The 26,545-nt window shown below is 35.4% G+C and overlaps 1 protein-coding gene across 3 annotated transcripts in view; it reads left to right on the forward strand.

Moving 5' to 3' along the window:
• Positions 1-26,545, forward strand: part of ICE2 (interactor of little elongation complex ELL subunit 2) — an 88,537-nt gene that overhangs the window by 3,642 nt on the left and 58,350 nt on the right. For all 3 annotated transcript variants that reach the window (XM_036843176.1, XM_036843175.1, XM_036843174.1), the window contains exons 4-9: positions 5,900-6,161; positions 7,102-7,221; positions 21,440-21,577; positions 22,707-22,823; positions 22,996-23,155; positions 24,126-24,307. In XM_036843176.1, coding sequence (XP_036699071.1) covers positions 5,900-6,161; positions 7,102-7,221; positions 21,440-21,577; positions 22,707-22,823; positions 22,996-23,155; positions 24,126-24,307 — 979 coding nt within the window. The remainder of the gene's footprint in view (positions 1-5,899; positions 6,162-7,101; positions 7,222-21,439; positions 21,578-22,706; positions 22,824-22,995; positions 23,156-24,125; positions 24,308-26,545) is intronic.

Raw genomic sequence — 26,545 nt, forward strand, 5'->3', positions numbered from 1 at the left:
TATAAAACTGTTTTGCAATTTGCTTTTTTCATTTAAAATAATAGTTTGGGTATTTTGTGCCCCTACATTAACTCAGTCTTCTTAATGGTTGCATATTATTTTACTATACAGAGATACTTTTAATTCTTTTAGCTAGTTTTACGTTGCAAAATGTTTGTGTTCCTCTTTGGGATTTTAAACAGTAACATTTATAAAGTTCTTGTAATTATTTCTGTAAGATAAAGTCATAGAAATTGAATTGTTTGGGCAGATTCTATAAACATTTTATATTTTAATAGATACCACCAAATTGCCATAAGAGTTTTTTTCTGGTATGAAAATGCCTGTTAAGTGATGATTTTCCCTTCTCACTGCTTACTTGCCTGTAACAGCTCTTCTTTCCTTTGTGATTAGCTGTTTCAACTCTGTTGTGGATGAATCTTAAAACTAATCAAGTTTACTAGAAAGGAGTGAAAATATGCCAAATGAGGAATCGGGGAGCTCCCCTAGGGGAGCTCAATTTTTAACTTTCATCCTTTCTCCACTCGTTTTGCAATGGAGGAATCATACTTCTAGCCTCTGCGTGGAATGGGACCCCATCTTTTCCTGCCTTTTCAGTACCCTTTCTGTCAATTAGCATCCCCTCTTAACTCCTGTCTCTCTTTTTTAAGCCATGCCGCGCAGCTTGTGGGATCTTAGTTCCCATACCAGGGATAGAACCCATGCCCCCTGCAGTGGAAGCACAGAGTCCTAACCACTGGACTGCCAGGGAAGTCCCTGTTTGTTCTCTCTTGACCAATATTTAAACATGCTCAAGTTTGTCCCATCTCAATCCCTGGGTTCCACATCCCCTCCTAGTTACTTTCTTAGCTTTTCTCTCATTTGTACTTAGACTTCTTTAAATACTTGTATATGCTTGCTGGGAGGAAATGAGGGACAAAAAATCTATAAGACATACCAAAAACAATTAACAAAATAACATCGCTGAGTCCCTCCCTCCCAATAATTACTTTAAATGGATTAAACTCTCCAGCCAAAAGACAGATTTGGAGAATCGATTTAAAAAAACAGGATGGAAAAAAAAATCCTTCCCTTTATTCCATATCCCATTGCACTTGCTTTCACTGAACATTCCACTGTAATCTGCCTTCTGCCCTCACTAGGCTACTAAAACTGCTCCTCTTAAAATCATCAATGAGCTCTTGACTATGGATATATCTCACTCTAATTTTCCTCCTAGTTTTCTGGTGACAGTGGTATTTCTTAGTGGAATCAATTAATTGCTACCACTGATACTCATTTAGGTTGTTTCCATTCCTTTACTGTTACAAACAATGAGCATCTTTCTTTTTTTTTGGCTGCATTGGGTCTTCGTTGCTGCGCGTGAGCTTTCTCTAGTTGTGGGGGGTGGGGGCTACTCTTTGTTGTAGTGCGTGGGCTTCTCATTGCGGTGGCTTCTCTTGTTGTGGAGCATGGGCTCTAGGTGCGCGGGCTTCAGTAGTTGCAGCACATGGGCTTCAGTAGTTGTGGCTCTCGGGCTCTAGAGCACGGGCTCAGTAGTTGTGGCGCACGGGCTTAGTTGCTCCGCGGCATGTGGAATCTTCCCGGACCAGGGATCGAACCCATGTCCCCTGCATTGGCAGGCAGATTCTCAACTACTGCCCCACCAGGGAAGTCCCCTGCTACTGCTTCTTAATTATTTTATGGCTCTTTTCAGATCCGGTTCTATTCAGCATATCCCAAGCGTGGGTTATAGTCTGAAATTTGTAAGGGAGAGGACGCCTTACTGGAAGTTGAGTACACTTAACACCTAAAATCTTTTTTTCTTAGAATATCACTTGTTGTTCTTTAGATTTCTATATAGCACAAAATAATTTGTTAGTATAATACACCTTTTAGCATAGAAGAAATAAAGACACAAGTCATTGATTTCGTATGTTTGTAGTCTTTTTTGCTAACCTTTAGTTTTATTATAGTAAGAATGGATTTTCAGACTATATTAAATTACCACAGTTTTCTTGATGAAAAAACTAGGAAGAAAAAAGCAAAAAAAGACTCGGAAGAATGTAAATTTATTAGCCCTAATTTTGTATTTTGTGTTCTATAAATAACATATTTGGGAAAATATTGATACCTCTAATTATGCTACTTTCAACAATATGAGGTTTTTATTCAACCCTTTTCCCTCCACTGAAAGGTAAATATTTGCCTTTTTAAAAATTAGTTTCTGGGGACTTCGCTGGTGGTGCAGTGGTTGGGAATCCACCTGCCAATGCAGGGGAAAGGGGTTCGAACCCTGGTTCAGGAAGATCCCACATGCCGCAGAGCAACTAAGCCTGTGCGCCACAACTACTGAGCCTGTGCTCTAGAGCCCACGAGCCACAACTGCTGAGCCCACGTGCCACAACTACTGAAGCCCATGTGCCTAGAGTCCGTGCTCTGCAACGAAGAGAAGACACCGCAATGAGAAGCTTGCACACTGCAGCAAAGAGTGGCCCCCGCTCGCTGCAACTAGAGAAAGCCTGCGTGCAGCAACGAAGACCCAATGCAACCAAAATTAAAAAAAAAAAAAAAATTAGTTTCTGTTTATAGATATTTATAACTGAGTTTTAAGCCAACAAAGGGGAAAGAAGCTTCAAATACACAAAAAAGAAAAAAGAAATTTTAACATGTTTAATGTATATAAGTAAATCAAATTCAGGAGGTACAGGTAGACTTCAGATGGAGGCTAGAAGTACCATTTCCAAATGCTACTTAAAGAAGCTACCCAAACCAGGAGACTTAAAGCATAGAAAACGAAAACTTTTGAATTCTGCCTTTTTTTTACTTAAAGTAAAAAAGGAGAGTGGGTAGTTGACAAAATGAAGGGAGAAAACTTCAAACCATCAACTTAAATAAAGTATAATGCTGTAAATGTGGATAGAAAAACCCCATCAGATGCTTTTGGCTTGCACCCTGATGAAGATTTTGACAGCGCTGCACACAGAAATGATCTTGATGTGCTGCCGTTTCATTCTTTGCTGAATGTAGCCAATTTAAACTGCTAGAATTTCTTGACATTCCTACTCTGGCATATCTGAGTCAGCATCTTGTTGCTGCAGCAGCTTAATTAAATTTGCCAGTTTGTGTCACAAGGACAGACATGTTCTCATATTCAGAGAGACAGCTGTGAAGCAGTATTGTTAAGAATTGCGGACACAATACTGTGAGGTTTGAATAGCTCTCAAGACATTTTCTACTGAGAAATCAATTTGCTGTAATACATTTCTCCCAAGATCAGCAGTTAATATTCATTTTGTTAACCTAAAATATGCTTATTTTTATGCAGTTATTGGAGAAACTTTAGTAGCTAAGTATGTCTTCTTTCACCTGTATTATTTTCAGAGCCAATCTAAGCATCCTTATTTTAATTTACAAAATTCTTTTTCCATTTACTAACCTGCTCTCTTGATTAGTTCTCCATCCAGAGTTTAGCTCTAAAAGAGTAATCTTGAATATTTTGCCTTATTTGAGGGCTCTAAGTCTTTTTTTTAAAGAATTTTGGAATTTTTTCCCATATTTATTCTAATATTTTAACGTTGATCTAAAACAGATTAATGGTAGTTTTGGATGGGACTTACCTCACCCTTTGTCCAGACACGGATCTAGATTGGTAATTCCCAAACTTACCAGGCTGAAACTCTCCCACTTTGCATAACAAATGTTTATAGGAAGTAAGAAACCTTGTTTACTATGAATTAAAATTCATAGATATTAGTAGCCATAGACATAATATTTTAAAATAATGCTCTAGATATATAAATGTGAAATAAAAGGAAAATAATTTATATTATGCATTGTAATAGATACTACTGCACTAGAAGATATAATGAAGTAGTCGGATGCACCAGCTAACATGACTAAGATTGGATTTAAGAGAAGTAAGAGAAACTATACCATAAAAAAAATCATAGAAATAAAAGAGTAAAATGTGTTGTTAGGATAAGTAATAACAGACCACACTTATTTGTATATGATAAGAGAAAGCTTGAAATGACCTTTGAAAGTTGTGCAGGACGCTACGATACATTACAGAAATCTAGTGTTCCTCACCTCTAAATGCCTTTAATTTTTTATTTTTAAATAAATAAATATATTTATTTATTTTTGGCTGCATTGGGTCTTCGTTGCTGTGTACAGGCTTTTCTCTAGTTGCGGCGAGCGAGGGCTACATTTCGTTGCGGTGTGCGGGTTTCTCATTGCGGTGGTTTCTCTTGTTGCGGAGCACGGGCTCTAGGCGCGCTGGCTTTAGTAGTTGTGGCACGAGGGCTCAGTAGCTGTGGCTCTCGGGCTCTAGAGCGCAGGCTCAGTAGTTGTGGCGCATGGACTTAGTTGCTCAGCAGCATGTGGGATCTTCCCAGACCAGGGCTCGAACCCGTGTCTCCTGGATTGGCAGGCAGATTCTTAACCACTGCACCACCAGGGAAGCTCTAAATGCCTTTAATTCTATTTTGGACAACCTAGATGCACCCACAGGCTTCCAGAATGCCCTGAGGGAATTAATACTGTTATGACTGAGAACCACTGCTCTGGATATTTCTTTCCCCTCCCCTTTCTTCCTCTTCATCTCTGATTTCTATGTCCTTAGGATTTTTCTCAGTCACCTATTCAATATGTTCAGTTTGGAAACCTCAGATCACCATAGTCATATTGTATTGGTGTTCATATTTACTTCTCTTTCTTCCCCATTCGTTTGTCTGATCCACTTGATTGTAAGGTCCTAGAGGGTAGAGACTGTATTGTGCTCAGTGTTGGTCATATGTCCAGTACCCAGCATAGAGCTGGCACATGGTAGTCATTCAAAATATTAATGAATCGAGGAATGAAGAATGAATCAACAGACATTTATCCTTTCATTAGTTTCCCTTCCTTTTTGGTTATTGTCGTTTAGTTTGGAGCCAGATCATTACTGTGGTGGAAATTAAAGTTGTAGAGGCTAAGGAAATGTAGTTTCGTGTGTGTGTGTGTGTGTGTGTGTGTGTGTGTGTGTGTGTGTACTTTAAGACTTTCTGAAGAAAAATGTAGATTATAACACTGAATAGCAGCAATAGAGACAGATTATGTACAAGATAAGAAATTTGTATTCATATACCTTAATTGGGGTAGTAAGGTGATTTTTTTTTTTAAATTGGGGGTAGCATTTCATAAACAGATAGGGTAACAGGTTCTCTAGCTACTCACCACTTTTTCCTGTAGTGTATTTCATTATAGATGTGCCAAGATTTCTCTTTTATATCTATACAAAACATAAAGACATTTCCATAGACTCAGCCACGTGCATGAGTGATAGAGGATTATACAACTTTTCTCAAACCACTGTTGTTTCCATAAAATATATCACAGAGTGTTGGGATTTTCTTTTTAATTCTTGAGATAATTAAAGCAGAGGAAACCAGAAAATTTAGAATCTCAATGAATTTATGAACTTCAAGTTTGTGACCCCATCATATCCTGCTCTTAGTGGCTTTTGTTCACCGCATTAACTGATATATCTTATTGAAGAATTTAGGTATTAAAAAACAACTTGAATTGTAATAAAATGTAAACACAAAATACCTGCATATATAACTAGCAAGAGTGATTTACCCCTGTTCAATAAAGGGAGGAAGCTTCCAAACTGAATAACTTGTCTAAGGATTTTGCCTCTTCCTCTCCATCAGGTAATTGAAGGTAAACTTGTAATGTGATCCTATCCTGCAGAATACTTAATTTATACTAAATGGCTAAACATCAAAATGCAGGTGGCAGAGTTAGATGATAATCCAGAATTTACTCTGTTAATCACTCTATATTCTCCCTGGTGATTGAGAATCATGAAGTTTCATGATAGTAATCTTCATGTGAAAAGCACATATTTGTAAATTGTATTTTTTTTTCCCAGACGTATAGGAGAAAATTTGAATGCCTCAGCAAGTTCTGTAGAAACTGAGCCGGCAGTTAGTTCAGCAACTCAAGCAAAGGAAAAAGTGAAAACCACAGTTGGAATGGTTCTTCTTCCAAAACCAAGAGTTCCTTATCCTCGTTTCTCTCGTTTCTCACAGAGAGAACAGAGGAATTATGTGGATTTGTTGGTTAAATATGCAAAAATCCCTGTGAGTTCCAAAGCTGTTGGAATAAATAAAAATGACTACTTGCAGTACTTGGTATGTATTCTGTTCTTCAGCGTCAGTTAAAAAATATCTAAAAGTTAGGAAATATTTGAAGTTTGCTTTTATGTTTTTAGGTTCAATCACATTAATAAAAATGGAAACTATAAGGAGTTTAATTGACAGAACATTGGTGCTTTAATTCTATTGTTTCTGTTATAGTTGAGGCATTTTGCTCTAGTTCTGAGTATATTTCACCCCAGTTCATATTAAGTACTAGCAGTAGAACTTTACCTTGCTCCTTGAACCACTTTAAAATTTTTGTTAATTATTACTTTAATTAAGTAGTTTCCAAATTCTCGATTAGGTAAGTGATGCTGTGCTGAATATCATTGTTGCAAACTCTTTGTTCATATCTATGATTGTTTCCTTAAGATAAATTCTTAAAAATATAATTACCAGATCAAAAACTATACATGTTTTTAAGGCTTTGATCTGCAGTTACACACGAGTAAATTGTTCTGAAAAAATGTTTAAACCAATTTGTATGTACCACTACTGTATGAAGGTTTTTTTCAAAATATCCTCACTAATAATGAACATTACTTTTTTTGCCTCTAATTTGATATGGAAAAAATGGCAGTCTCTTGTTTTATATTAACTTACAGTGGTTACTAATGAAAGTAAGCATTTTCCATGTGTTTATAAGCCATTTCTAATTCTTTTGTAACTTGCATATTTATATGTTTGCTTATTTTTCCATTTGGGTGTTTGTCCTTTTTATGTTAAGAGCATTTTATAAAATGAACTTATTAATTCCTAATCATATATTGTAGCATTAGTCATTAGCTTTTCTCTTTTTGTGGAGTGAACTTTTTTGTGATTTCTGCTTTGGACATGATACTTTAAGTCCAAATGATTAGTGCAGCGATTGAGAAGTGATTGTTTTTAACCAAGCTTCTTATTCTAAGATATGTCTACTTTTTTTCAAAATCAGGATATGAAAAAACATGTGAATGAAGAAGTTACAGAATTCCTAAAATTTTTGCAGAATTCTGCAAAGAAATGTGCACAGGATTATAATATGCTTTCTGATAACGCTCGTCTCTTCACAGAGGTAAAAAAAAAAAATCACATTTACTTAAACTGCCAAGTAATACGCAATAGCAGCATTTTAAAATGTGTGATGATTTTCCAAAAACACACGTTAATATTGTCGAATTAGAGACCAAACTGTATGTAGGTCTTTTATTCATCATGTATTTAAATAATAGAAATACTGATACTTCAAAATCAGGTACTATAGTATATTCATGTTTTTTTCTTTTAATGATCTAACTACTGTATTTGAGTTATATTTTACTCATATGGATGGTTTGATCTGATGCACTGATTTCCCTTGCGAGAGAATGGGGTTTAAGGAGCTATCTTGGTCCTTAAAAATCTGTATGGTCCTTTAGAACCTAGTCATATAAATTTATATTCACTATTTTCATGGTAACCGGCCACCGGATGGTAAATTTCATCAAATAATTTTTTGATACTTAAATTATTCATGCAGATTTATTTTTTAATTTTTTTTGAGGGCAATTATCATTTTTTTTTTTAATACATCTTTACTGGAGTATAATTGCTTCACAATACTGTGTATGTTTCTGTTGTACAACACAGTGAACCAGCCATATGCATACATATATCCCCATGTCCCCTCCTTCTTGAGCCTCCCTCCCACCCTCCCTGTCCTACCCCTCTAGGCTGTCGCAAAGCACCGAGCTTATCTCCCTGTGCTATGCTGCTGCTTCCCACTAACTATCTGTTTCATGCACGTTTATTAACAAAGCATGTAAATCCTCCCATCATGTAGTAGGCGTAGGAAAAATTTAGAGTACACTACTTGAATAGTAACTTAATAGTAGAGTTGTAGTAGAATCCATCTAGAAACACTAACACCAGTCTGAATTTTTTTTTTAAGCCTTTAAAACTAGTCAGGGCTTCCCTGGTGGCACAGTGGTTAAGAATCTGCCTGCCAATGCAAGGGACACAGGTTCGAGCCCTGGCCCGGGAAGATCCCACATGCCGTGGAGCAACTAAACCCGTGCACCACAACTACTGAGCGTGAGCTCTAGAGCCCACAGGCCACAACTACTGAAGCCTGCACGCCTAGAGCCCGTGCTCCACAACAAGAGAAGCCAGCTCAATGAGAAGCCCTCACACCACAACAAAGAGTAGCGCCCGCTCACGGCAACTAGAGAAAGCCCGCGCACAGCAACAAAGACCCAACACAGCCAAAAATAAATAAATAAATAAATAAATTTTAAAAATTAAAAAAATAAACCATACATGATAAAATTGATAAATTTGAAATAAATAAAACTACTCACTGTACAAAACAATGTGATATACTTAGTAGTATTGAACCCTACACTTAAAAATGGTTAAGATAGTAGGTTTTAAGGGTATTTTAGCACAACTTTTTAAAAAACTGCTCATTATAAATTGGAGGACAGCAGAGGGTATTAGTTCTACTTTAAAACAAACACTTTTTTAAGGTGAAATTTTGTTGTTAATATGAACCAGAAGAATGAATCTTATAAATCAAAGGCAGAATTTCATTTTTCTCTGAACCTATGTATGATATACTTAAACAGAGTGTCATATTTCTCCATATGTGAAAGGCACTGTAGCTGTTCCTATTTTAATAGTGTTGGTGAAAGGACCACAATGACAGTTTTAAAACATAAATCACATCCCCTCATTTTGCTGGTTTCAAATGGCTTCTCATCTCACTCAGGAAGAGACAGTCTTTAGAAAGTTCTGCAGTGCCCTACATGATCCCGCCTCCTCACCACCACCACCCCAAGCCTGCTTCATCTCCTGCGTGTTCCTCTCAGTTACTCCATTCCAGCCTCCTGGGCTCTTTGTGTCTCTTGAATACACCAGGCACGGTCCTGCCTTAAGGCCTTTGGCTGTTCCCATCTTTCTGGCAAACTCTTCCCCAGATACCTGCATGGATTAGTTCCTTGATTCCTTTAAGTCTCTCTCTGTTCAGATGCCAGCTATCACTGAGGATACTCCTAATTACCGTATAAAAAGTAGCATCACCCTCAGCGTTTCCTTTACCATGTTTTGTTTATCGTCTTTCTCCCTAACACTTGGATGTAAGTACTGTTTGCGTGCTGGGGTGTTCCCAGTCACTGGAATAATGCCTGGCACACAGTAAGTGCTCAGTATAATTACTTGTTAAGTGAATATAAAACTGTTTATGAACAGAGTACATTATTTGATAGCTAGCAATCAGCATTAGGTCTTGCTTTTTAGCCAGGTTGACTTGGCAGCACATTGTCTTATTACACTTTACATCTTACCCCAAAGACTCACTGATATTTTTCTAATCTTTTTATTGTTTTAAAATTTTAATTTTATATTATGAAATGTATTAGTATGTATAATATTAACGTTAATATGTTAATGTTAATATATATAATATTAACATAATATATAATATAATATATTAATATATATAATATATATTAATATATAATATTAACATTAATAAATCTTTTTATTGTTTTAAAATTTTAATTTTATATTATGAAATGTATTAATATGTATAATATTAACATTAATATTATACATTAATATGTATATTATAATATTTCATAATATGTATGAAATGTATATTATGAAATATATTTAAATACTATGAAAAAGTATTTAGAACAAATATGTACGGCTTAACAAATAATTATATAGTGAACACCTATGTAACTCTCTTCCAAGTCAAGAAATAAAACATTACCAGTAACCTAGAAGGCCCCTGTATATCCCTCCTAGATAATAACATTTTCCCTTGTTGAAGAAATAATCACTGCGCCAAGTTTGGTTTGATAATTTCCATGCCTTTAAAAAAAATTTTTTTTTGGTAATTCAAGTTTTCTTTTGCCTGTGTTTGAATTTTATGTGAATTCTTTTGCTCTTTTATGTGAACAGAATTCTTCCTTTACTCAATAGTGTGTTTGTGAGATTCATATGTATGTATGTGTATAGTTGTATTTCATTCATTTTTATTTCTGTACATGTATAAGTAAACTGGTTTATTCTGTTGATCAAAATCTGGGCTGTTTCCAGTTTTGAGCTATTCTAAGCAGTGCCCCTATGAAAATTCTCATACATGTCTCTTGCTGCACATGTACACATGTATCTACTGGGTATATGACTAGGAATGAAATTGTTGGGTTATAGAGTGTGCATATCTTCAACTTCAATAGATAATGTTAGACTGTTTTCCAAAGTGGTTATGCCACTTTACATTGTACCCAGCAGTGTTTGAGAGGTTTTTACTCCATATCGTCAACAATTGATACTTACAGTCATTTTAGTTTTAACCAGTCTAGAGGATAGGGTGCTATATTTATAAGACTGTATAACTTTTCCTAAGTTTCTTGGTCATTTCCTGTGAATTGAGTGTTCAAGTTTTGCCCTTTATTCTACTTGATTTTCCATCTTTTTGTTACTGATATGTGGGAGGTTTTGTATATCCTAAATACAAAAGTTTTATGGGTTGTACAGTAGTCCCCCCCTTAATCTTGGTTTTGCTTTACTCCGTGTCAGTTACCCACAAATGGAAATTCCAGAAATACTTCATCACATACCATTCAGAGTAGTGTGATGAAGTCTCTCACCATCCCGCTCCACCCCACCCACAATGTGAATTATCCTTTTGTCTAGTATATCCCACCCATTAATCTCTTAGTAGCCACCTTGGTTATCAGATGGACTTTCAAGGTATCACAGTGCTTGTGTTCAAGTCACCCTTATTTTACTTGATAATGGCTCCAAAGTGCAAGAGTAGCGACGCTGGCAGTTTGGGTATGCCAAAAAGAAGCCGCAAAGTGTTTCCTTTCAGTGAAAAGGTGAAAGTTTTCAACTTAGTAAGGAAAAAACAAAAATCATATGCTGCAGTTACTAAGATCTGCAGTAAGAACGAATCTTCTATCCATGAAGTTATAATGGAGGAAAAAGAAATTCGTGTTCTGCTGTCACACCTCAAACTGCAAAAGTTACAGCCGCAGCGCATGATAAGTGCTTAGTTAAGATTGAAAAGACATTAAATTTGTAAGATATTTTGAGAGAGAGAGAGAAAGTTGCCACATTCATATAACTTATTACAATATTGCTATAATTGTTCTGTTTTTATTTTATTATTATTGTTGCTAATCTCTTACTGTGCCTAATTTTTAAATTAAACTTTATCGTAGGTATGTATGAATAGGAAATGATATTCAGTCTTATCCACGATTTCAGACATCCACTGAGGGTCTTGGAATATAATCCCCCATGGATAAGGGAGACTACTGTATACATTGGGAGTTTTTTCTTTTATTTGATAAAACAGGTTTTTTAATCTACAAGTTCCCCCTCCATATTTTTTTTCCTTAAACTTTATCTTTTCAAGAACCTGGGTCATTTGACCTTTAAAGTTTCCCACAGTCTAGATTTTGATAATTATATATTCATGATGATGCTCAACATGTTCTTTTTTCCTCTATATTTCTTACAAATTGTGAACTGGATTCAGAAGCTTGATCAGAATTATAGTCTTGCCAAAGGGTTTGAACATATAGATGGTGGTGTATTCTTTAATCAGGTGGCACATAATGTCTGATTGTTTTTTGTGATGTTAGTAGCTATTGATGCTTAATGCCAGATTTATTCATTCACTGGGGTTTTCAAAATTGTAAGATTCTAATTGCATCATTTATTTTTATTCATTAGTTGGAATAATTTTATTAAGATATGTTTTTCCTCATCTACTGTTTGGCTTCCCATTTCATGTAGCAGAAAAAGTCCTAGATTCTTTATATACCAGTTTTGAAAAAATTAATTGGTTCCTTCTTATTTTACAATGGTCATCACTGTTTTTAAAAAAATATTATTATTGAATCATGAAGTTAAACATATTTGATGGGTTTTAGTCCACTACTGTTATCCTTTTTGAAACTCAGATAATACCAACTTTGACCAGTGATGGGGTCTTCATGCTGGCTTTTGAGTCCTTTTGTTTCACTCTAGGAGTCTTTGAGGCTTATTTTGTACATTTCCTATCCCAGCCCTGGAAACAGCTATTTTCTAGAGCCTTTGTTTCTTTTAGTGCGAAATGGCATTTCAAGACTACAGTCTGGGCACTGGGGATGCTCACTGCACCTGAGTTGATCAGTGTTTATGAGACTGTTTCAGGAGATGGAGCTAGAAAAAGTACATTTAAAGAAAAAATGACCACGTGTCTCGTTTGCTTTATCCCACATTATACTCACAACAGCCTCAGAATAATAATACAATGCCACCAATCAATAGACTTTCTGAAAATAGTTTGAAAAAAGTTTTTCATATGTTCTCACCATTCTCCCCTACTTTTTTTAGTACTGCATTTATATTGTTAGAACATGTAGCCATTATGTACTAAATAAACTCTCTCTTTTTTTAAAGTATAGTTGATTTACAATGTTGTGTTAATTACTGCTGTACAGCAAAGTGATTCAGTTATACATTTTTTACATTCTTTTTTTTAATATATTCTTTTCCATTATGGTTTATCATAGGATATTGAATATAGTTCTCTGTGCTATACAGTAGGACCTTGTTGTTTATCCATTCTATATATAAAAGCTTACAGCTGCTAATCTCAACCTCCCACTCCATCCCTCCCCCAACCTCCTCCCCCTTGGCAACCACCACTCTGTTCTCTATGTCTGTGATTCTGTTTCTGTTTCATAGATTGCTTCATTTGTGTCATAGTTTAGATTCCACATATAAGTGATATCATATGGTATTTGTCTTTCTCTTTCTGACTTACTTCACTTAGTATGATAATCTCTAGTTGCATCCATGTTGCTGCAAGTGGCATTATTTTGTTCTTTTTTATGGCTGAGTAGTATTCCATTGTATATATGTACCACATCTTCTTTATCCATTCATCTGTTGGTGGACATTTAGGTTGTTTCCATGTCTTGGCTACTGTGAATAGTGCTGCTATGAATATAGGGATGCATGTATCTTTTTGAATTATAGTTTTGTCTGGATATGTGCCCAGAAGTGGGATTGCTGGCTGATATGGTAATTCTATTTTTAGTTTTCTGAGAAACCTCTCTACTGTTTTCCTTTTTTCTTTTTTTTTTTAATATTTATTTATTTATTTTGGCTACACTGGGTCTTAGTTGTGGCACGTGGGATCTTCGTTGCAGCATGTGGAATCTTTTAGTTGCAGCATGTGAACTCTTAGCTGCGGCATCCATGTGGGATCTAGTTCCCTGACCAGGGATCGAACCTGGGCCCCGCCACACATTGGGAGCTCAGACTCTTACCCATTGGATCACCAAGGAAGTCCCTCCCTACTGTTTTCCACAGTGGCTGCACCAACTTACATTCCCACCAGCAGTGTAGGAGGGTTCCCTTTTTTCCACACCCTCTCCAGCATTTGTTGTTTGCAGATTTTTTAAAGATGACCTTTCTGACCAATGTGGGTGGTACCTCATTGTAGTTTTGATTTGCATTTCTCTTATAATTAGCAGTGTTGACCATCTTTTCATGTGCCTATTGGCCATCTGTATTTCTTCTTTGGAGAAATGTTTATTTAGGTCTTCTGCCCATTTTTGGATTGGCTTGTTTGTTTTTTTGTTGTTGAGTTGTATGAGCTGTTTGTATATTTTGGAAATTAGGCCCTTGTTGGTCACATTGTTTGCAAATATTTTCTCCCATTCCGTACGTTGTCTTTTGATTATGTTCATGGTTTCCTTTGCTGTGCAAAAGTTTATAGGTTTGATTAGGTCCCATTTGTTTATTTTTGTTTTTATTACTATTGCCTTGGGAGACTGACCTAAGAAAACATTGGTACAATTTATGTCAGAGAATGTTTTGCCTATGTTCTCTTCTAGGCATAAACTCTCCCTTTTTAATCCACATTTAACTTTAAATCAATTTTACTGAGGTAAAATTTACATACAATAAGCATCAATTTTAAGTGCGTCTCAGTGAGTCTTCCTGTGTAACCATGACCCCACCCATGATATGGAGTATTTCTTTTTCTTTTCTTTTTTTAATAATTTTTAATTTTTTTAATGTATTTTATTTTATTATTATTTTTTTAAATTTTATTTATTTTTGGCTCTGTTGGGTCTTTGTTGCAGTGAGCGGGGGCTTCTCTTGTTGTGGAGCACGGGCTCTTGGCACGTGGGCTTCAGTAGTTGCAGCACGCGGGCCCTAGAGCACATGGGCTTCAGTAGTTATGGCGCGTGGGCTGTAGGGTGCGTGGGCTTCAGTAGTTGTGGTGCGCGGGCTCAGTAGTTGTGGTGCGCGGGCTCAGTAGTTGTGGCTCGCGGGCTCTAAAGCACAGGCTCAGTAGTTGTGGCGCACGGGCTTAGTTCCTCCGCATCACATGGGATCTTCCCAGACCGGGGATCGAACCCATGTCCCCTGCATTGGCAGGTGGATTCTTAACCACTGTGCCACCAGGGAAGTCCCGATATGGAGTATTTCTATCACACTAAAAAGATCTCTGTGCCTCTTTCCATCCATGGCCCTAGGAAACCACTGATTTGCTTTCTGTCACCATAGATTAGATTTGCCTTTTCTGGAGTTTTATAAAAATTGAATCACACACAGTGTACTCTTTTGTGTCTGACTTCTTTTAGTCAGCATTTTTGAGATTCATCCACATTGATGCAAGTATCCATAATGTATTCCTTTTTATTCCTTTTTGTTTTATTGTATGGTTATACCAAAATTGGTTTACCAATTCAACTGTTGATGGGCAGTTGTGTTATTCCCAGTTTGGGGCAATTTTGAATAAAGCTATTAAGAACATTCTTGTACAAGATTTTTGGGGGACATATATTTGCATTTTCTTGGGTATATAACTAGGTATAGTATTTATAGATCATCTGGCAAGTGTACAAAGTTAAATTTTATTAGAAACTGCCAAGCTGTTTTCCATAGTAGATGTACCATTTTATACTCTTCGCCAACAGTGAATGTATAAGAGTTCCAGTTGTTCTCCACTTTAGCTAACACTTAACGTTGTTAATCTTTTTTAATTTTAGCCAACCTATGGTGTGTAGTAGTGTCTCATTATAGCTTTAGTTTGCATATCCCCAAAGAGCAGTGATGTTTGAACATCTTTTTTGTGTTTTTATTGGCTTTTGTGAAATGTCTGTTAACATCTTTTGCTAATTTTATTGGTTTTTATTTTTATTGATTTTTGAAAGTTCCTTATATATTCTGAATACAAGCCTGTTTTATATATATATATAGTTTTCTCCCAGTTTGTGACATGCTTTTTAATTTTTTTAATAGTCTCTCAAAAAACAGAATTTTAATTTTAAAGAAGTCTAATTTTTGCAAGTGTTTTATGGTTGGTGCTTGTATGTGTTCTAGCATAGAAATATTTGCCAACCCCAAGTGGTTCTTATCCGAGGTCACTTTTACTCCTTTACCCTGTGCCCACTCCCCACGCAGGGGACTTCAGCAGTGTCTGGAGATATTTTTGATGGTCACAACTGGCAGAGAATTACTCGTATCTAGTGACTAAAGGCCAGGGATGCTGTTAAACATCCTACAATGTATATAATATCCCCCACAGCAAAGAATTATGGAGCCTCAAAGGTCAATAGTGCTTGTGTTGAGAAACCCTGATCTAGAGGTTTTATAGTTTTAACTTTTATGTGAATGTGTATATGTTAATTTCAAGTTATTTTTTTTGTGCAAGATGTGAGGTTTGGGTCAAAGTTTATTTTCCTTTCATCTGGATATCTCGTTGTTCAAGCATAGTGATTCTCTACTGAGAGTGATTTTGCCTCCTACCAGACATATGGTAATGTCTAGAAATATTTTGGGTTCTCATAACTGAGGAAGGAGTGCTTCTGGCATCTAGTGGGTAGAGCCAAGAATGTTGTTAAATATCCTGCAATGTAAAGGTTGGCCCCCCCAACACAAAGAATTATCTGGTCTAAAACATCAATAGTGCCAATGTTGAGAAATTGTTTCACACTATTGGTTGAAAAAGCTATTTTTTCCCCTCATTAAATTGCCTTTTCACCAATGATGTGTGGGTCAATTTCATGACTCTAGTCTGTTTCATTAATCTATACTTCTGTCTTTATGCCAATACCACCATGTCTTGTAGTGGAAGACTACAAGAAACCATCTGGTGGAAATCCTACAACTTTGTGCTTTTTTAAAATTGTTTTGGCTTTTATTGGTTCTTTGCATTTCCATGAAAACTTTGGAATCAGCTTGTCAATTTCTAGAAAAAAACTAAGTGGGACTTTAATTGGGATTGCTTTGAATCTATAGAACTTATATTAAAGTTCTATAGATTCTATAGAACTATAGAAATAATTTGTAATTATGGAAACAAATACCTCTTAAAATGATGTTTAGCTAGAGTGCCTTTTTAAATAAGATCTGACCATCTCTTGCCTATTAATTAAAAAGTTGAGTCATTTACATTCATTGTGATAATTTATGTATATAAACCTGTTTATAATTTCTATTTGTCTTTTTCTAAACTTCTTTCTTTGACTTCTTTTGAGGGAGTTGACTTTTTCCCCCTTCTTTTTTCCCTCTCTATTGATTAGGAATTTATACATTGTTGTTGTTGTTGTTCTTAGTGGTTACTCTTGAATTTTCACAATGAATTTTTTCCTTATTGAATTACCTTGTCACCATTGACCTATGGGTAAATTTCTCAACTCTATTTAGTTCTATTAACCTATACATCTACAGAGACCATAGAGCATTTTGACTTTCATCACATCCCTCCTCATTGATACTATTGTTTTAATGCTGTCTCTTTTTTAAACCTACCTACATTATTATTTTATATGAACAATGTTTGTCTTCATTTATCTACAAATTTGGACCTTTTTTTGCCTTTCCATCTCTTCTTTTCAAATCTACATTCTGAAATCCTCTTCATTTTTCCTGAAATGTTATATGTTCTAGATGTTCCTTTGGTGAAGGTCTCTTGGTGATGAACAATCTTCTTTTTTGTTTACCTGGAAATATTTTTATTTTGTTCTCATTCTAATACGATAGTTTTGCTCCATTCATAGTTCTAAGTTGACAGTTTGTTTTATTTCTCAGCGTTTGACGATATAATTCTACTTTTTCTGGCTCACGTATTATTATTGAAAAGTGTATTGTTTGTTTAATTGTCATTTCTTTTAGGGAATCTGCCTTTTCTTTCTGACCGCTCTTAATTTTTGGTGTATTACAGTTTCATTACAATGTACTTTATTAGAATAAAATTCTACTTGTTTCATTGTGTGTCTTGTATCTGTAGATTCAAATCCATCATCAGTTCTTGAAAATTCTCAGTCATTTTCAATTATTGCTTCTTTTTTGTTTTCCCAACTCTCTTTCTGGAATTCCCAAACTTCCTAGGTTTCAGTCTGTCTTCCATTTCTCTTTTTTTGGTGTGGTAAAATATATATAACATAAAATTTACCATTTTAACCATTTTTAAGGATAGTTCAATGGCATTAAATACTTGCGCACTGTTGTAAGTGGATTTTCATCATCCATTCCCAAACTTTTCCATCGTCCCAAACTGAAACTCTATATTCATTAAATAATAACTCATCATTCCCTCTTCCCCCCAGTCCCTGACAACCACCATTCAATTTTTTATTTCTATGAATTTAACTTCACTAGGTACTTTATATAAGTGGAGTCATTTCAATATTTGTCCTTTTGTGATTGGCTTATTTTACTTAGCATAATGTCTTCAAGATTCACCCATGTTATAGCATGTGTCAATATCCTTCCCTTTTTTAAAAATAATTTTTAATTATGGTAAAATACACATAACAAAATTTACTGTCTTAACCATTTTTATTATTTTTTTAATAGATTTTATTTATTTATTTATTTTTGGCTGCACTGGGTCTTCATTGCTGCACACCGGCTTTCTCTAGTTGCGGCTAGCGGGGGCTACTCTTTGTTGTGGTGTGCGGGCTTCTCTTGTTGCAGACCACGGGTTCTAGGCGTGTGGGCTTCAGTAGTTGTGGCGCGTAGGCTTCAGCAGTTGTTGCTCGCAGGCTTTAGAGCACAGGCTCAGTAGTTGTGGTGCACAGGCTTAGTTGTTCCGTGGCATGTGGAATCTTCCTGGACCAGGGATCAAACCTGTGTCCCCTGCATTGGCAGGTGGATTCTTAACCACTGCGCCACCAGGGAAGCCCCTTAACCATTTTTAAATGTGCAGTTCTATAGTATTAAGTATGTTCATATTGTAGTATAGCCAATTTCCAGAACTCTTCATCTTGTAAAACTGAGACTCTGTACCTGTTTCTGAACTGTTTCTATTCACAACACTTCTGACACCAAATATGTGGGATTTTTCCCCCATGCCAACCAGTTCTCCAGCTGTCCAGACAGCAGGCCTAGGGTTTCCATGCCCCATCCCTACCTGAGTTCAATAATTAGGTAGAATGGCTTACAGAACTCAGGAAAGCACTTTACTTGCTATTTCCAGTTTATTATAAAGAATACAACTTGGGAACAGCCAAATGGAAGAGAGAGATGCGTAGGGCAAGGTATGGGGGAAGAGGCACAGAGCTTCCATGCCCTTTCCAGGTACACTGCCCTCCCAGCACCTCCATGTGTTCACCAACCCAGCTCTCCAAATGCCATTGTTAAGGGGAGTTTTATGGAGATTTCATTTAGTGAGCATGCTTGATTAAATCATTGGCTGCTGGTGATTAGCTATCTATGGGCCTTTTGTCATCTAATTAGCATAAAAAAGACATTCTTATCACTTAGGGGATTCCAAGAATTTTAGGAGCTGTGTGTCAGGAACCAGGGACAAACACGAAATATTTATTTATTATTGTGCCACTCACCATGCTACTTTCTGTCTCTGAATTTGTCTACTGTAGGTACCCCCATATAAGTGGAATCATGTAGTATTTGTTTTTTTGTGACCGGCTTATTTTACTTAGCATAATGTCTTCAAGATTCATACATGTTCTAGCATGTGGCATAATTTCCTTCCTTTTTAAGGCTGAATATTCCATTGTATGTATATGGACATTTTGTTTATCCATTCATCCATTGATGGACATTTGATTTGCTTCCACCTTTTGGCTGTTGTGAATAATGCTACTGTGAACATGGTTGTACAGGTATCTGTTCAAATCTCTGCTTTTCAAGCCTTAAATGTAGGGCTCTCCTGTTCAGCTCCCTACCTGATCTTAGAACTGGTTGAGGCATTTGCCCTCAAGCCACTTCACCTTCCATGGGTTTTCTTACTGCTCACTGCTCCTGTTTCTCCTCATTCTAGATGTTTGATGTTTATTTATTTATTTATGGTCCTTGGAGATTCTCCTCGCTTTTACTGAGCCCAGCAATGCATGAAAATTGTTAGTTGTAATTTATCCAGCATCTAGTGTTGTTTGGATAGGAGTGCTCTTCAAGGTACCTACTTTACCATATTGACAAAAGCAGTATCTGTTTAATTTTAAGCTTCAAACATGTATGAAAACATATTATATTTTCTCTTTCTGGAGCATAGTTATTTTCATCTTTCTTTGTAAATGATGCATGTGTTTTGGTTTGCATGTGTTTTGGTGTTTTAACTTTCAAGATACTTTGAGTGTTAAATAACGTTCGGGAGTGGGTGATGATGGGGAACAGCCTGAATCTCTTAACCTCCTTTGTTCACTCTAAGCAGTTTTTCAAACATAAGTAAATTACTAATTAAAAGTTTTTAATTAAATATATTAAATAATGATCCTTTAGTTACTTAATATCTACCAGTTGTGAAATACCTTTAATACTATGTAGTGTATCTGAGTATAGGTATAAAACTGTCTTAGATTTTCCCTTGAATTTTTCTCTTGCCATAATTACTGAGCTAAGTGAAACTCACTTAAAAAGCACTGTAACATCTAGCATAGTTTTACCAAGAAAGATGTGCTGATAAATATCTAACCAGAGTAGTCTATATGTCACATAGTTCTTATATATTGCTTTCCTTTGCATGTTCAGATTTTTGTAATGACTTCTATAGGATAGGAATATTAGGGGTGAAAGTTGACTAATATTATAAATGAGGAGCAAAGATATTATGCAGATCCGAGTTTGCAGTTTACTAGGGTTTCTAAGAGCAAACAGAACTTCTCCATATTAACCTATATCTGCCTTAATTGCAAGTAATATCCTGATTAAATATTAAGGTCATTATTGAAAAGCATAGAATTGAGGGGGGAAATGTGAAAGATAATAGAGAGGATTAAAGAAAGAGAGAAGAGGATATGAAACTATAGATAAAAAGATGTACTGGAGTAATGTTATTGATTTGTAACTTGACACACTTTATAAATATCTGAAGGGAAAGAGGGTGTAAGATATAAAAATATGCTTATTGCTAAAAGCTTTTGTGATATAAACTATATTCTAAAAGGTTCAGATTAAGGTTCATTGAGAGAAGAAGAGAAAACACATACATTTGGCCCTCCATATCCGCGGGTTCTACATCAGTGGATATGGAGGGCTGACGGTACTATACCATTTCATATAAGGGATTTGAGCATCCTTGGATTTTGGTATCCATGGGGAATTCCAGAGATGCAAGGGACAACTGTATCTTAGAAGATAATGTAGTATGTATGGTTTTATAACTCCCCTACCCGCTCCAAAACTGCTGTGCTTCTTTGAGTTGTTTACATGTTATCACATGCTTGGGTGAAACTGTGAATTTTTCTTCCTCATTACATTTCCTGGTAAGTCATTAATATTTTGAGAACATTTTGGAGAGAAGAAAATACTAAATACTCCATCATTTGAAGTAGTTATAAAATTTCTCATTTATTTTTTAGATTGAAGGTTAGAATGACCTGTAAGATAACTACTTCATTAATTCATTGTGCTTGGGGATCTTTTTAGGGTATTAAACTTACTTATTTCTAATCATTCATGTAACTGCTTTTATTCCCATAAAGTGTGTTAAAATTTTCACGTGGCTTTATTTCTTTGACAGTGTCTTAAATAGCAGAGAAAATATGATGTGTCTTCTCTAACTTTAAATTTTATTACAGTTGCTAATTTTAGTATTATTAAACATCAATGTTTTAAGAAATTAGGTTAAAAAGAATTGTTACGAAAAATAAGAGTTTAAATCAAGTAAGGAATATACAGTATGCCTGGATTGTTAGTTCGGTGAATGAAATGAGGCTCATATTTGAAATGAATAATTATTTAGTCACATGTAACTAAGTTATTTTTGTTGCATTATTAGAGAAGTACAAAAAAATGAATTTCTCTTAATTTTTATTTTTTAGCAAATTTTAAAAGCTTGTATCGAACAAGTGAAAAAGTATCCAGAATTCTATACTCTCCATGAAGTCACCAGCTTAATGGGATTCTTCCCATTCAGAATAGAGATGGGATTAAAGTTAGAAAAAACTCTTCTCGCATTGGTAAGGTTTACCATAAGAAAATAAAAATAAACTTATTTTTGTCTGAAACATCATCTGTATTTCACACAGAAGCATAATTTAGATATACTTCAGTATTTATGTTTAAATTTTGAGCAGTAACGAGATACAATTTTTAAAATACGCAATACAAATGTGTCCCCTTTTATTGTATGACTAGCATTACTTGATGTTTTTAAAAATATCACTACCGGGGACTTCCCTGGTGGTCCAGTGGTTAAGACTCTGCACTCCCAGTGCAGGGGGCCTGGGTTCAATCCCTGGTCAGGGAACCAAATCCCACATGCCGCAACGAAGATCCCGCGTGCCATCAGCTAAGACCCAGTGCAGCCAAATAAATAAATAAATAAATAAATATTTAAAGAAAAAGTTAAAAAAAATCACTACCAACTTTATTTCTTGATTTTCTTTTCTTAGTTTCCATCTCTTTTATGTTTCTGAATACAAGCAGAAAACCCCTTTTCTTTTAAGGGGATTTTACTCAAAATCATATTGGAAGTATGTGTGTGTAAAGAAGATATTTTAGAGTTTCTCTTATAACCTGCTATGACTTGTACTTCATAAAATGAGAGGTTAGAATTTAAAATGACAGGGAAAATTTCACAGCACCCTTATCTTGGACCCTTTTTTTAAAAAAAACCTGTATGGGGGACTTCCCTGGTGGTACAATGGTTAAGAATCCGCCTTCCAATGCAGGGGACGCAGGTTTGATCCCTGGTCGGGAAACTAAGATCCCAGATGCCGCAGGGCACCTAAGCCCACATGCCACAACTACAGAGCCCACACACCCCAACTATAGAGCCCACATGCTCTGTAGCCCGTGCGCCACAACTAGAGAGCGTGCGCACCACAACGAAAGATCCCGCGTGACCCAGCTAAGACCCAATGCAACCAAAAATAAATAAATAAATAAAATCTTAAAAAAAAAAAAAACTATATGGTGGTTGTCAAGTAAAAACATTAAGGTCTTGTCTTAAGAAGGCTCTAAATTTGATATTTGCATTTAGTACAATGAATTTTAAGTTATAAGTTTCATATGATGAAAAGATACTTCAGGAAAAAAATACATCAAGATTTCTGCAATAAAACATTCATTGTTTTTCTTATTTAGGGCAGTGTAAAATATGTGAAAACAGTATTTCCCTCAATGCCTGCGAAGTTGCAGCTGTCAAAAGATAACATACCTACCACTGAAACACCAGAACAAACAGCTGCAGCTATGCATTATGTAAGTAGTAAAGTGGTTTTGGATCTTCCCAAGCAATCTTCTGTACCTCATAAAGTACATGTAACCTGGTTGTTCTAAAGTACCCTTCCTGAATTTCTCCCTTCTTTTCATTATTTAATCAAAGAAGTTTCCAATAAGTGTAATCAATAACAAGTTTTATGTTGTTTTTCAGGACATTAGTAAAGACCCAAATGCAGAGAAGCTTGTTGCAAGATATCACCCTCAGATAGCTCTAACTAGTCAAGCATTATTTACCTTATTAAATAATCATGGACCAAGCTACAAGGAACAGTGGGAAATTCCAGTGTGTATTCAAGTAATACCTGTTGCAGGTTTGTGATTTGCCATGTCAAGTAACACTCTCAAAAGAGGAGTTGAAACAGTTCTATTTCAGCTGTCTAATTATAGGTGGTCATTTGTCAAATACAAAAAGCTAAGTTTTGATTTAAGGAGGATGTAAATTTGACAATTACATTCAGTAGAAGAACTTTTTAATATATAGTGCTAAGTATACAATTGACATTCATAAATGAGTTATTAGATTTACAGGACCTGTATGCATGCTGAGTGTGTGAGAAGTAGAGAAAAAATTATAGTTTAGGGTGGCCAAAGATACATGAAATGGTGAGGTTCTTCTGTCTTTCACTGAAATAAAAGGAATGTAATACTTTATTAGACAGCCTCAAATGGGTTAGTTTCCAGGGTTTATTTACTTACCTATTATTGGAATTCAGATTTAAATAAGTCTATACTTATAAATATAAGATAGTCTCTCTCTTAATGGTAAAATTAATATTTACACATAAATTCTGTACAAAATATTATTCCCCTTCTATTTTTGTTCATATTTAATAATTTTATCATATCTTTTAGAATTAATATTCTTGTATGTAATAACATAATTGGAGTAAATGAAGGACTATGTCTAAAAACAAAACTACAAATTAGAGTTAAATGTAATATATTCTCCGTGATAAACATTTTATCACTTTTTGAAAGTATAACCCAAGAGGAACCGAGTAATAATGACAGTAAAAGTATAACAATAAAAAACAGAAAATCTTTTTTTAAATTGTTAGAAAAAGAACATATTTTTCTTGCCAGTAAGAGTCTCTTGCCCTTAGATCTCTAAGGGACTTTAAAAATCTTTTCATTCAAGGCACACATATGGGACATGTGCTTCCAGTTTCCTATCCTGTGTCTCTTTGTTTAGTAATTCTTCTGTTATACATCCTGGTTTTTGTTTTTTTTTTTAATATGACTACTAGTAACTAATCACTCCCATTCTTTTTCTGTTTTAAGGTTCAAAACCAGTTAAAGTAATTTATATTAATTCACCACTTCCCCAAAAGAAAATGACAATGAGAGAGAGAAATCAAATCTTCCATGAAGTTCCCTTAAAATTCATGATGTCCAAAAACACAACTGTTCCAGTCTCTGCAGTATTTATGGACAAACCAGAAGATTATATATCTGAAATGGATGTATGTAATGCTTTCTTTTCTTTTCCTTAAGAGAATGTACTTGTTTATCCTTTTGAAGAATAACATTTTATGGCAAGTCTCTAAATCTGGTAGTTAAAAATACAGACTTCAGATTGAAACTTAAAATTGAACCCCACATGGATCTAGACTTTAGACAACTAATTTAACCTCCTTCAGCCTCAGTTTTCTTCTTTTATAAAAGAAAGATAATACCTACTTCATAAAATTACTGTCAGGATTAAGTTTGATATTTATACATAAGATGCTGAGCACAGTCTTTAGTAAGTATGTACTAAAAATTCAGTCAATAATGGTGATCATAGTGGTGATGGTTTTATTTAATTAGTCTCATTCGTATTCAAGAGTTTTTAAGTATGAAAAGGAACAGATGAGTTAGACTGGGGCAGAAAGAATTTGCCAGATTGTTAATCCTTTTTAGTGTATGCTTATTATCTGCGTGACCATAGGCAAACTACATAATTTCTCTGTGTCTAGTTTGCTCTGCCTGTAAGATGGGTATCATGATAACCTAACTCATAGAATTATTGGGGATTAAATGAGTTAATACACCTAAAGCATTTAGAACCATGCTTGGTACTCCATAAATACTAGCTTTTATTATTTTGTGTATTTTGAAATATTTTTCCTTGATCATTAGAGCAAGACATTCTGTTTATACAAAACTTTATTCATCCATTCCACAAATATTTATTGAGCAGATACAGTTCCATGCACTGAGGATACAGCAGTAAATAAAAATGAAGTCTCTTTTCTTTCAGAACTTACATTAGTGTCAGAGGGCACAGATAATTAAAACAGTATCAAAAAATCACGTATTGATAAATGCTCTGCTGAAAAATGGAGTAGGTTAAGGGGAAAGAGATGGGAATGGGATTCATGATCAGGAAGGCTTTTCCAAGGACAGGAAATTTGAACAGGGACTTGAATAAAGTGAGAGAGCAAACAAAATTAGAAAATAAAATAGAAAAATTTTTTCTTATTTACATATAAGAGCTCATACTATTTTAAGAATATTGGTCTTTTGTCTTTAATATTGGTTTATGTTTTTTTTGGTTTGCCATTTGCCTTTCAGTATTTTTATGATGTGTATGTCATAAAGCACTTCCAACTTAAGTTTTTTGGAGGTATTTTTGTGTTTTTGTTTTGTTTTACATTTTTAAATCTACCTAAAATTTATATTGGTGTGAGGTGAATGTCAGTAAGTAACAAGTGCTATGAAGAAACATGAAGTAGGTTAAGAGGGATGAAAAGTGACGGAGTAACTTCTTTCAGTAATGGCAGACCAAGTAATTCGGGCCTTCCATTACTGATGACAACTAAAAAAAGCTGGACATATCGTGTAAGTTTATTTCTTAGAATCATCAAAGACCTAACAAGATAGGGAGGACTTACAGGACTGAGATACTAAAGAAGACCAGAATCCAGGTTGGTAAACCTGTCACTTAGGGTAGTTTTTGCCCTGAATGGTATTTGCCAGTTCTGAAGAGGCAACAGAAAATGTGCTTTTGGTAGCATCACAGGACTAGGGGGACAAAAGTCAGAGTTCAGTTTTCCACCATGAGCTTGGACCCTGCAGGGCTATACCCCAGGAGTAAGAGTGAACAAGAAATAAATCAGCTTTCTTGTAGATTGTATTCTGGGTTTTCAGGCCTTGAACTTGGATTCAGATGCTTTGGGATTGCTAGTGTCTCTAGATACCTAGCAAAAGCAAGTGAAAATAATTCTTAGAGGAACAGAATGTCATTTTGAGCCTCAAATTATTTCTACAAGTAAGTTTTTAAATATAGCATCTGGAAAACATTTAAAGATAACTAGACACTGGAGGAGTAAATAAAAATGAAGTTTCTTTTCATGTACTGGATACTCTGAGCAACAACCATCACAAACAATGACCAAAGAAATAGACTCACAGAAATGGATCCTAGAATTATCAGTCACAAACTATGAGCCAACTCTGTTTAATTATACAGCATGCAGGAAAATTAAAGCCATGCTTTAATTGGAAGGAATATGTCTTGCAATGCAGGGGACGTGGGTTCGATCCGTGGTCGGGGAACTAAGATCCCACATGCCGCGGGACAACTAAGCCCATGCCGCAACTGCTGAGCTCGTGTGCCTCAACCAGAGAGCCCGCGTGCTGCAAACTAGAGCTCACATGCTCTGGAGCCCGTGCACCACAACTACAGAGCCCACACGCCCTGGATCCTGCACGCTACA

Source organism: Balaenoptera musculus, chromosome 2, assembly GCF_009873245.2.
Source record: "Balaenoptera musculus isolate JJ_BM4_2016_0621 chromosome 2, mBalMus1.pri.v3, whole genome shotgun sequence".
In the NCBI taxonomy this organism is placed as follows: Eukaryota; Metazoa; Chordata; class Mammalia; order Artiodactyla; family Balaenopteridae; genus Balaenoptera; species Balaenoptera musculus.